The 12,620-nt window shown below is 49.4% G+C and overlaps 1 protein-coding gene across 1 annotated transcript in view; it reads left to right on the top strand.

Annotated features, from left to right (window-relative positions):
* Positions 1-12,620, top strand: part of CDHR3 (cadherin related family member 3) — a 60,481-nt gene that overhangs the window by 10,931 nt on the left and 36,930 nt on the right. The window contains 2 exon segments of the mRNA XM_025873252.2: positions 1,462-1,627; positions 4,597-4,694. Coding sequence (XP_025729037.2) covers positions 1,462-1,627; positions 4,597-4,694 — 264 coding nt within the window.

Here is a 12,620-nt window from a genome sequence, read left to right as displayed (position 1 = left end):
AATAATGATGCTAATGATAACAACTCCTATTTATGGCGCATTGACCATATGCCAGGAATCCCCCTAAACATTTTGTGAATTCACTTATTTAATCCCCATAACAGCACCACGACGCGGTGTGCTGCTATTATTTGCATGTTAGAGGTGGGGAAGCGCCGCACAGAGAGGTCTCACCTGCTACATGCCAAGCATGGGAGACAGGTCATCTTCACGTATGTGGGTGCCAGGCTGACACTGCTCACCGGCAGAGACGAGACTACCTCATTTCCTCTCTCAACCCTCCTCCACACTTTCTCCCTCCACTGCATGCACTCGTTCCCATCTGTGGCTGTCTTCTGTCAACCAATCGAGAGCTCACACAGCCTCCTCTATGAAGCCTCCCCTGACTCCACACAACTCACAATGAACTTTGCCTGGGTCAGCACTTCTAGTGTTTTGTTATAAGACCCTGTATTGTACTTCAGCTCTTTAACTAGGGCAAGGAGTATTTCCCTAATTATAATCACGTGGAAACAAAATCAGGGAAAGGTAAAGGACTTTCCCAAGGTCACACCAAAGTTCAGCTGTGACAGTGAGATTGGAACTAAGTGCTCTCCTAAGGACAGGAGACTGAACGCCTGCCTGGCCTGAGTCGTAATAATAAACAAAATTTCCATTGGCATAATTAAGACATTTATGAAATTTAGTCCTTGAGGTCCCAAAGGGCTCTGGGCACTCTGCGGTCTAAGCTGGTGGCCGGAGTATGCATGTAGGCACAGGAGGTCACAAGTTGGCCTCCAGCTAGCCTCAGCAGGACCCTCCCATTGTGGGCCAGCCGGGTTCCTGCTGACAATTCCAGTGATGTTTCTCTAGCCCTGGTTCTTGGTGTCCCTCCCACATCTCCAAAACACTTATAGCGCAGGAGACAAGTTTCCACGAGCGGGAGAATGTGTGGAAATGCACAAAAACACTGAGCCGGCTGTTGATGTAAGTATATATTGTTCCTTATTTCTGCAGATGTATCCTTCCCTTGTTTATTCATGGTCATGGCCTTGGGAAAATTTGCATGGAGTGCCGAGTCAAGATGTGACTTAACAGCAATCCCAGGAAAGAGCAGTGGCTTATTCTTAAAGCCCAGGAAGCCCAACTACGTTCAGGGTTGCTAAGGGGCTTGTCTAGGTGCCTACCCCAAGCAGCGACAGGGTTTTAATTCCTGGCTTTCCATCTCCAGTCGATGGAACCAGGATGTCGTCTAAATATTTTCTTTCCTCTGAAAAGCAGCATCACGCACAGGAGTCCCCTTGGCAAAAGGGCTTATGTTGGAAGGACTAAGGCAATACAACCGGTTCCTCTGACTGTGGGGGAAAGATGGTTTCCAGGATGCTGGTTGCTTCCTTCCTAGTAATGTTCCTTTGCAAAACGCATGCATACAAAACAGATCTCCTTTCACATGGTTACTAAGAATTCTGCCTTTGCTTTTAGGTTGTCACCACTGGGACGGAACAACTAGACTTTGAAACAGGACCAAACATATTTGATTTGCAGATTTATGTCAAGGATGATGTCGGTGTCACCGACCTCCAGATCCTGACTGTCCAGGTGACAGATGTGAATGAGCCGCCTCAGTTCCAAGGCAACTTGGCAAAAGGTAAGATACACTGGGCTGTGCAGTGCAGCCCAGATGGTGGCATCGGGGGGCACCCTGGGGGACAGAGCAAAAGAGAAAAGTAAGTAAACAAGCAGCTGTTTGCCTAGAAGAGGCAGCTGCTTAATGAGCAGGGAATAAATGAAACGTCCTCCAGCACAGGACTCCCCAAAATGATGCCCAACAATTTACAAAGCCCCTCACTTCCGTGGTTTCTCTTGGGCTTCTCTCAGTCCTGGGGAGGAAACTGAGGCTGAGGAACCTCGAGAGGGGGTCATTCTGAAGGAAGCTGGGCCGAGCCCATCCGAAGCTCATCCCCGTGTGCTGTGGTCATTAAGTGACGTGTTCATTCTCCCCATGGGCCCCCGGAGGGCAGTATGTGACTGGGGTCTGCTGCAGAGCAGGGACAATATAAAGGACTGAGCACAGGGTAACTTCCTGCATGGTCTCTCCCAGGCTCATGACTGAGCCATACTGACAACCTCCACCTCTGTCATTTTAGTCCAGCTTCTCCTCCAAGCTCCTGACTTAAATATCCAGCTGTCTTAACCCACATCTCTGTCTGCCATGTCTAATAGGCATGTGGGATTTTGTGAGGTGACTTTTGGAATGCTCCCAGCTCACCTAAGTGTGAGGGTTGGTTGCCAGTGGAGCCAACCGTGTGATTAGAAGGTTGGAACTTTCAGTCCCGCACTCCACCTCACCTTTACCTCTGTGGAGGGCAGGAGGGTAGAGATGGTGCTCAGTCGCCGATAGCCAATGATGTAAATCAGTCATGCCAATGTAATCAAGCCCCATAAAAACACTGAAGGATGGGGTTTGGGGAGCTTCCAGGTTGATGAACCATCTTGCTCTTCCAGGGGTGGGTGGTATGCCCGGAGAGCGTGGAAGCTCTGTGCTCCTTTCCCCATATCATGCCCTAAGCGTCTCTTACATCTGCCTGTTCCTGAGTTATATCCTTTTGTAATAAACCAGTAATCTAGTAAGTAAAGTATTTCCCTGAGTTTTGTGATCCCTTCTAGCAAATTCATTGAACCCAAAGAGGGGATGGTGGGAAACTCAGATTTATAGCTCGTGGATCAGAGGCATGGGGAACAACCTGAACTTGAAATTGGTGTCTAAAGTGGGGGTTGGGGGTGTCTCGTGGGGCGCAGTCCTTGGTCTGTGGAATCTGAAGTTTGTCTCTGGGTAGCTAGTATCAGAATTGAGTTGAATTGTAGAACCCCCAGCTGGTGCCAAAGGATCGCTTGGTGGTGCAGGAAAATCCCCCACACATTAGAATTGGTGTCAGAACATGACATCTTCAAACGTAACATGCCCCCAAATCAAACTCTTGACTTCCACTTCACCCCTGGCCCCCACCATCCCCCCCCACCCCCGCCAAATCTGCTTCTCCTGTCTTTCCCATTTTAGCTACTTCGAAGCTTCGAAGTCAGCTTTGACTCTTCCACCTTTCACACCCAACATCAAATCCGTGAGGAAATCTTGCCACTTCCAAGTCTATGCAGTCTGACCGCTCCCTGGCATCTCCATCCATACCACCACGGTGCAAGTCCGTAGTCATGTGTCACCTGGATTATTGCGATGGTGAGCTAACCGGCCTCCCTGCTCTGCGCTTGTCTCCATCCATCTATTCTCTGCATAGCAGCCAGAAGGATCTTGTTGAATGTCAGTCAAATCAAGGCACTCCTCTGCTTAAAACCCCACAAGAACTTCCCATCTCCCTCAAGAGGAGAGCCAGAGTCTCCTTAAGGCGCCGTCAAATCTGGCCCCCTCCCACCCTCACCGTGTCCTCTTCTGCACATTTCCTCCCACCGCCTCTGCTGTGGCCCCCGTACCACCCTCACCCTCGCTGGCATCTCCGCAGTTGCTCTTTGACCCTTCCCCCATATCTCTACGATCCTCATTTCTTTAAGAATCTGGACTCAAGTGTCACGAATCTTCCACAACCACTCCATTTCACACTGTAACCCAACCCACAACACTCCATTTCCTGATTTTCTCCAGGACCTTGCTCAGTAACGTCCACATATTTTGCTCATTTATTTTATTGTCCATATTGTCCCACTATCGTGCAAGCTCCGCGAGAGCGGGGTTTTGTGTTCTGTGAACTGCTATGTTCCCAGTGCGTGGATAGATCAGTGTCTGGTACCGAGTGAGAACCCAGTAAACATCGTTTTGAGTGAAAGCACGAGCAATGATAAAGGTGAATGAGAGCTGGAGCTCAGATCGAAGACAGGCTGGGTTTGAAGTTTTATGCTCTCACTTCCTTCCTCGCTGAGACCTCCTAACTTCCTCAATTGTAAAGTGGAAAGAATTGCGATACCTATGCACGGGGGTTATGACGATAAAGGAGAAAACATAAGCCCTCAGCACCGTGGCTCCAAAGAGTGAGCTGACATGCACATTCCCAGCCCTCCCGCAGAAGGACGGGCTCTCAGAGAGGCCAGAGTGGAGGGGGGCAGCCCCTCGGGCCGGGCTGGTGGTGCCAAGTGCCGGGTTCCCCCTGGCTTCCCAGAACTCTGAAGGAGATGAAGTCAATTTCTGGTCCCCTTCCGGAGCCTCTGCAGCCCTCTTCCTGAATCCTCCTGCAAGTCCTTTCAGCCCGACATGCTAAGTGCACTTCAATAGGAGACCTCCGCTCGGTTTTGGAGGAATTTGCACGTGAAAGTGAATCAGAACAGGGAGCAGCCTCACACGGAGGTTCCTCCCCTAGATCATCTCTTGGCGGAGGAAATGCGGGAAGATGTGATCCCAGCTTGGCCACTCAAGTACTTTATAAATTCCCATAAGCGGTCCGCTCACACCAGCTGGCCGTGGGCTAACTCCCGGCCTTTATTCCTGCATCCCTCCTTCCCACGACGCCAATGCGCTTGGTTCTCCTTGGCTGGGTGCGGCTGTCCCCATTCTGTAATTCCTTATTTGCTTTATCTAATAAAATGCCCCTTCTTCCACTTTGGATGCTGCTCTAGGTCTAGACCTGTACATACTGGAAGGAGCAAACCCGGGATTCATTTACCAGGTTGAGGCCTTCGATCCAGAAGACACAAGCCGAAACATACCCCTCCATGTAAGTCTCCTCGATAAACAAGACGGGCTTCTCCGTGCTATCTTTGACATGGGAGCCTGGAGCCTCGGCCAGGGTCTTGGGCAGTGGTGCGGGGAGGAAGAGGCTGTCCAAAGCCCCAGCAGAGAGGACGGGGGATGTCGGAATGGGTAAGGGAGCTCCAGACATAGACACCCCAGATTAGACTTGTGGCTCTGTGTGATCTCGGACATGTTCTTAACCTCTTTGAGCTTCCATTTCTTCATCTATAAAATGGAAGAACCGCACCTACACAGCTGGGGGATTGTAAGGATGAGCGAAGGCACATAAGGCCACTTAGCACAGTGCCTGGCATATTGAAATTGCTCAGCATTTTTAAATTCCAAGGTGATAAAAATCCAGCTGTATTCTTTTAAAAGTAAGCAAAAACTGTGTACCCCAAAGGCCGGCATTAACACTTCCTTTTCAAGAGAGGACGTCAAGCTGCTTGGAGGCAAGTTAAAAAATAAAAAATAAAAAAGTTGAAAGAGAGTCCCAGAAATTCTAAAGAAGAGGTGGGGAATCCCACAGAGAATAACCAGAGACCAGGTCCTGGAGCGTTCCCTCATGGTTCAGTCTGAGACAGCTGATCTCTCTTCCTTCTAAATCCATTTCCTTCATGCAGTTATCAGTGGACCTCTTGTAACCATGAACCCCCAGGCGAAGGAGCCTCTCAGCTTGTCCCTGGGCCAGGACGCTGTGGCTCCTAGCTCTGTCCCTCCAAGGGGCTCCTGCATCCTGCAGTTGGGCAGCCCAGGCTGGAGAAAAAAACCAAAGCCCACACCAGCCAGCCAACAAACCTTGGAGCAGGCATCATTCCTGCAAAGGCCGCCTTACGGAGAAGCATTTACTTGAAATACGACACTCAGGGAATTGGTAACACCGGGAGGCTGTTTCTGCTGCTGGGGCTTGATTTGCAGCTTCGACCGGGCTACTTTTTCTAACAGGAGGAAGTAAGCCTTGGAAATAACCTCCAGGACCCATATAATATGGTCTGCAGGGTCTGAAACAAAGCTGTTTTCAAATTAGCAGACACATCTTGAGTTAGAGTATAGTCTGTTCTTATCAGATTATGACCCTTCTGTCCCCAAAATAATTTTTTCAAGGTTCTGTTTGCATGAATAAGTGGAATCGTCACTTAATGGGTCTCTACTATGTGCTGAGAACAATACGAGGTGCTTTAAATGCATTCTTATGAATAACATCCTTGTTATATCAGTTATAAATATGTTTGTCTGAAAATAACAGAAAACCACAGGGGCAGATGTGGGTTTTTTTTTTTTTTTCTCTCCCATAACAAGAAGTGCAGAGGTGGGCAGGCGGTCCAGGGCTGGTTTTGTCCTCTTTTTGTTCACCTCATGATTACAATATGTCTGCTATATACCTCCAGGCTTTACCTTTAAGTTCCAGGCAGGAAGAAGGGGAAAAAAAAAAGTAGGAAGGGGTACAGTGTGAGGAGAGCAGGCCAGCCCAGTCTGTATCTCAAAGACCCTCCTGGTGGCCCTCCCCAGAGGATTTCTGCTTACTTCTCACTGGCCACTGTTGTTTGATGGTGACCAGGGGAAAAGGGATTCTGGATGGGTCAGCAACCCAAAATATAGTACCTCATTTATACATTGAGTTCTTTTCAACACTTAGCAAGAATTCACTATGTGCCAGGCTTTCTATTAGCTACTTTGGGCACAAAGACGAGTAAGACCCATCTTTGTACCTCAAGAAGTTTACAGTCTGGGTGGGAGATGTTCATGCATAGACCAAATTATTATAATTCAATAAGATAATTACTATAAAGTTCATACAAGATGCAGTGGAGGCCAAGTGGAAGGAATCTCAAGTGTCAAGAAAAATGTTTCTTTTTAAATCTCCATCTTTAAATTGTGCAGAAGGAATAAGGTCAGGGTGGCCCCTTTAAAAAGCAGGTTGTTACCGTTTCTGGAAGGGAAGAGGCCCCAGGCGGGGAGCAAAGACAGCAGCAGGCCTTTCTCCCTTAAAAGAAAATGTAGTGCCATCCAAAGAGGTCTGAGAGCAGGGGCTTGGGACCTGGATCTAGGGGCCCGCACCTGTGGTTTCTGCAGTGGGTTTAGGAGTTATTTGGGGAGGGGGCGCGTCCGATGCAGCAGAGAGGGTTAATGAAGTCTTTCACACCGGCACAGCACGAACAACTGCAAGAAAGTTAACAGCCAGCCTGGAGGGGCAGGGAGCACAATCTAGAAAGAACCCTTCTCAGACTAGAAAAAGGTACTCAACAGTTTAGGAAGTGACACAGTGTGGACTTTGTGCTTAGACATTTTATTCTGGGCGCTTGGGAGCTATGAAAGGATGTACTTTGCTCTATATAAGGAGAAAGGAGATGGGCTGATTTACTAGGACCAAACCCATGCTTCTCATTGAAGCCCGCGGCGGCTGTAAATTGTGTAAATTGAAACCGGCTGACAAACTTTAAAAAACAACAGACATCTGGGTCCCAACCCCCAGGGAGTCTGATGTGATTGTCCTGGGGTGTGACCCAGGCCTCAGGCTTTTTGAGCCCCCTGCTGAATCTCCTGCACAGCGGGGACTGAGAACCATCACTTTAAGACAAGGTTTCCCAAATTCCCCAAGTCTCTCTCTTGGACTTTCCGGTCCTGGGGTCTGGGAGGGGCCTGGGAGTCTGCATATTTGCCAAATACCCTCGGGTGAGTCTTTCAGTCAGAATGGCTGGGAGGGCTTCTCAGAAGGTGTTCAGGCCCCTGCATGAGGATATACCTAGGCTGCTTTTTTTTTTTTTTTTTTAAATGTAGGCTGCTTTAAAAAAAAACACAGATTCTGACAGTTAAAGCGGCCAACTCTTGATATCAGCTCAGGTCCTGATCTCAGGTTCCTGAGCTCAGGCCCCGCACTGGGCTCCCTGCTAGGCGCGGAACCTACTTTAAAAATTAATATTAATGGGGAAAAAAAAGATTCCTGGAACACAGACTTCCCAGGTGATTCTGACGCTCTGTACCCTTCGAGAACCACTGAACTGAAGAAACAAGCAGAGGCTTTACCGAGCAGGTCCCGGAGCCACGGCGGGGAGCCACGGCAGGGAGCCCGCCGCTGCCGCTGCTCTTCCGGCCAGGGCCGAGCCGCCACTGGCCCTGCAGGGCCCCGCCACTCATACCCCGGGCCTCATGAGTACCTGTCCTCATGGGATCTGCCCAAGAGCTGGGACTGGCGCGGGGCGAATGGGGTCAGTGTGTGCCCCGGGAACCAGCCCATCGCCAGGACTGCGGCTCCTGCGGGCCCCAGGCCAGCAGCGGCCCCACAGCGGAGGGGGCCAACAGCCAGAGGAAGGGGGCGTGGCCCCCACCCTGTGCGCACGGGCTCCCGCCAGCGGGGTGGGCAACGACCAGCCCGCAAGCTCGGGGCGGCAAGACCTGCACCAACTCCAGGCCAAGGACCAGGAGAAGGACAAGCTGAAGCAGTATGGACCATGCATGAACTCACAGTGCCATGCCCTCACAGCTCCGCCCTCTGGAAAGCCCCGGCTCCCTCTCGGAGGGGAGAAGACGGTGGCAGAAAACCTCGCCAAGGGCCCGGTCAGCTGCTGTGTAATGGCTAACTATACAGGGGGCGTCTACGGGGCGTACTGGGACATAAACCATGTCATTTCTGTGGCCCGCTGGCTTGTCAGCCATGGCACTGAGTACGGCATCGTTCGGAATTCATGGGGAGAACCCTGGGGTGAGATCGAGGCTGGATGAGGCGAGTGACCTATAGCACCTATAAAGATGGGAACGGGACCCATGACAACCTTGCTGTTGAGGATCCTCTCCGTTTGGGGACCCCATCCTTTAAGATGGGGCTTCAGAAGAGCAGTGTTTGAAGAAATGGCATTGGGCACCATAATCAGAGGGGAGCCTACTGTTAGGGGCGCTAGGTTGGTACTGCCACGGTCTGAAGGATCTGGGGGGTGATAGTCAAAGTATCTGGCGGCTGGTCTGGTCAGGGCACTTCACATCTAGCTGGGTGCTGCTAGGGCGGTCCTGAGGGAAGAGTCTGAAATGGGATGGTGGAGACTCTTGGCTCCCCTGCCACCAGGACCATGGCCAACTCTCTACCTGGCGAAGGTGGGATCCGCAAGACAATTATGTGACTTCTGTTCTGACTTATCAGCAGTTCTTATATCACCTTGGAATCACTGGTCGGGGTGGAGGGGGAAGACGGCCATTTCAGATTGCCCAAAATTGATGAATAAAATACGTGACTTCCCACAAGAAAACAAAACAAAACCAAACCAGAACAAGAACAAAGCACCGAAGCATGCGCGTGAAACCACCTTGGCTTGGTTTGTGCCTATCAGCTTTCCTGGTGGGTTCCAAGGAGTTGCCTTGCTGGTGGGAACCACTAAGGAGGGAGTATGAATTACACAATAGCTCCAGGACGTCTCCAGAAACCTCAGCTCCCTTAAAGTGCTGAATCTTACAACCCCTATCCAGCTTAATAAATTGAAACTGTGTCACAGATAACATAAAAGTGGGGCTAATGCAGAAACCACTGGTGTTTGCTCCCTCTTTCCAAAGAAGTTTTAAAAGCACATAGTTGTACTTTGTTTGGACCAGCACTGCCCAACAGAGCTGGCACGCGAGTTAGGAATGATGCCTGTGTATGTCATTTTAGATGTTCCAGTAGCCACATTAAAAAGTAAAATGAAACAGGTGAAATTAATTTTAATACACTTCTTAAATTTTAAATACTCTTATCCAAGCTACTATCCTTTCAAAACCTTATCAACATAAAAACGATTCGTGAGATATTTTACCTCCCTTTTCCTAATAGTAAGTCTTCGGACTCATTGTGTCCTTTACACTAATTTATAGCTCACCCCCTTTCAGACCAGCCATACTGCAAATGCTCAGTCGTCACAGGTGCCCATGGCTGGTGGCTTGGGTTGCAGGGTGCAGGCTTGGATCCAGCATTGGCTCCCCCTCCCTGGGTGCCTTCTGTGTTGTGATGGAGTCCAGGTGGAGGCGTGCATTAATACTGGGCTCGGATTGGTTTGTCTGTGAATAATCGTATCTACTGGCATTCCTTCTCTGAGCCCCCTCCCCCAGTGCTTTCCCTACCTCTTGAAGGAGGTTCAGTGAGATCCAACCCCCTTCTCGGAAAAGGCCACTGTGACTGTAGCGAAGCCTCCTCGGAGACTCTCAGGACGTTAATCAGTTTCGCAGCTGGAGGCAAAGTGATCTAGCGCAGCGATTCCTCCATTAAGGAGGTTTCTCTTGGCCTTTCCATTAGGGAAGGACTTTTGCATAAAGCGAAATGTGCTTTGTCTTCACCAGGGCAGACAAAGGATGAAATTAAAAGAGCAATTACCTTGCTACTAGCTGGGCTACCAGGAGGGTGACAGGGGAAGTCAGCCTCTCCCTGCCTCCATCTTGTGCACAGCTCTGAGACTGTGGTGGCGAGCTGTTCTTTCCCTCTTCCTGGGAATAAAGTGGTCTTTTTTGCTGGTGCTGGCTGGATGGGACTTTTCAGGTGCATTGAGCAGCCCCTTGTTTCTGGATGAGGGAAGAAGCTGAGGCCATTACCTGGGCCCTGGAACTCCAGTGGGAACCGAGGTCTCCTGGCCCAAACCCTGCTCCTTCCCTTCTACCTTGTTCTGGAAAATTCTGTTCTTGGTGTCCCCTTGATTTCCTGAGTAACAGCGCTCTTCCTGCTCCCCACATGTCTCTACCCCCACCACACACACACACACGCACGCGCACACACGCACACACGCACACACATGCAGATGCACATCACTTGTTCAATGCCCCATGACATCTGTCTGCTAACTCAGGAGTTCTTGCAAAACGCATTCTGCTCCAGGTTCTTCTTGTTGAAATGCTCAGGAAAGGGAAAAGCAGTGGTTTGGACAATTCCCGTAGCACATACATCACCCTTGATAACTGTTCATCTGTTGGGAGGGACAGTTCCTCAAATAGAGGGTGAGTGTTGTTCTTAAGATTGGTGAAGCCTGAATCAGAGAATAGGACCCAGGCTGATTATGGAAAAGGAATGAGAAAGTATGAGAGGGTTGAATCCTTGGTAGCTTTACCAGGAAAGGGTGACATACCCGTAGCATTTTTCATTTGTAAATGTGGCTCTTCTTAAAAACATTCAAATACTTGCCTATCACCCACTTAGCTCACCCTCATAACAATACTGCACAAGCCAAGCCAAGTTAAGGGCTGCAGTAGGATTTTTTATGGGTTTTTTTTTTCTTTCTCCCAGGCACCCTGCCCTCATACTTCTGTCCCCCACCACCTATCTCTGAGCTGGGATAGGGATGGGACAGGGGAAGAAAGAGGAATCAAGACCTTTATAAAATATTCACCTTACACTGAAAAAATGCAGTGAGAACGTGGCCGCGTATTTATTGGAAGACGATGGTGTGCGCTGTGGATTCTCCTGGGGTGGGGGGTTGGGGGCATGATCTTGGGGGCTTGCTGAGCCGTTGGCACTCCTGGCCTTGGGAGGAATAAAGGTCCTTCCTTCCCCCTGGAAACTTGGCCCCTGGAAGTTGACAGCTCTGTTCTTGGGAGACCGGAGGCTGAATTCTTGTCGCCTGATTCCACAGCAGGCCTGAAAGCCACAGATGGCTGCCAACCAGCACAGGTCGGATCACGATTTGCCTGTGGCTCGGGCCGCAGTGAGCAAGCCCCACTGAGGAGGCATGCTCTCCCCCAGGGAGCCTGACATTTCAGGAAACTGGGCCAGCTTCCTCTCACCCTCCTTTCTCCTGACACTAGCAACACGATAAAGGGGGAATGGGGCAGGAAGCTCAGGCTCTGTTGTCTTCCACCCTGAAGGCTTTGTGTCCCTGAGCAAACTGTAGCTGGCAAAAGGGGCTGCAAATAGAGAGACCTGGGGTGGCAGTAAAGGAATATTCCCAGCGGGGACGCTCCGGCGCTTGTCTGACAAGCATTTGTGAACCGAACTGATCTGATTACTCAGGACTTTTCTTAGCTGGTGGTGGCTCAGAGAGGGGCTGCAGCGGCTTCTCATTCTATTTAATTTCTGTTTTCCAAGAATGAATATCAAGGGAGCAGCTTTGATTAAACAAGCCTTTAAAAAGGGAAGAGAATGCCAGGTTTTACAGAAAGCTTTCCCGAGTTGCTGGCAAATGGCCACATGACACAATATTTTTAGTCTATGGATATTATCTCCTTTCTGAGTACAAAACTGCTATTCCCATTAACACAGGCTCGTAGGTTCAGGGATAAGGAAATTAGCCTGGTGTTAAAAGAAAAAAAATCAGGATTCCAGGAAATCAGCCTCTTAATAAAAATGAAAAAGAAATTCTCCATGTTCCTTAGTCTACAGCCATGCACCCTTTCTGTCGGCTGCCGTTTCGTTTTTCTTGCTCGCTGAGATGTAGGCGGAACTGGGGGAGACTTCATAATCCAGCCTTGCCTTACCAAAGTAAAACAGATTGGTTTTTTTTTTTTTAATTAGGCAAGATTTTCGTTGTTGTTGCCTTTTTGTTTTGTTTTAAGATTCTTTAAGGTGGGAATGTTGGTCTCCGATGGGAAATAGGCAAGAAGAAAACCCCAGGATTTAACATTTAATGAATATGTATTGATTGAGAAAAATATTTATTGAGCATCTATTATGTGTTAGGCACTAGAGATGTAGTAACGAGTAAAATGAAGCCCTTTCCCTCATGGATCTTACACTGTAATCCACAGGGGCAGTTAACCTAGATTGAGGACTTACCATGTTCCAGGCACTGTTCTAGAACTTTAAGTGATAACCCCTTGGACAAGCGCTGTTATTATTACTTTTTGTTGCACAAGCTCTCGCAGCTACAAAGTAGTAGAACCAGGATTCAGACTCAGCAGTCTGGCTCCAGAGCCACCGCACTTGACTCAGCCACCCCCATTCGTGACTCTTCTATTCTAGATGGGG

Source organism: Callorhinus ursinus, unplaced genomic scaffold (genome assembly GCF_003265705.2).
Source record: "Callorhinus ursinus isolate GAN/ISIS: 27379988/994484 unplaced genomic scaffold, GSC_fseal_2.0 scaffold12, whole genome shotgun sequence".
NCBI classification, from domain to species: Eukaryota; Metazoa; Chordata; class Mammalia; order Carnivora; family Otariidae; genus Callorhinus; species Callorhinus ursinus.
This window is presented reverse-complemented; position numbering and strand designations above follow the sequence as displayed.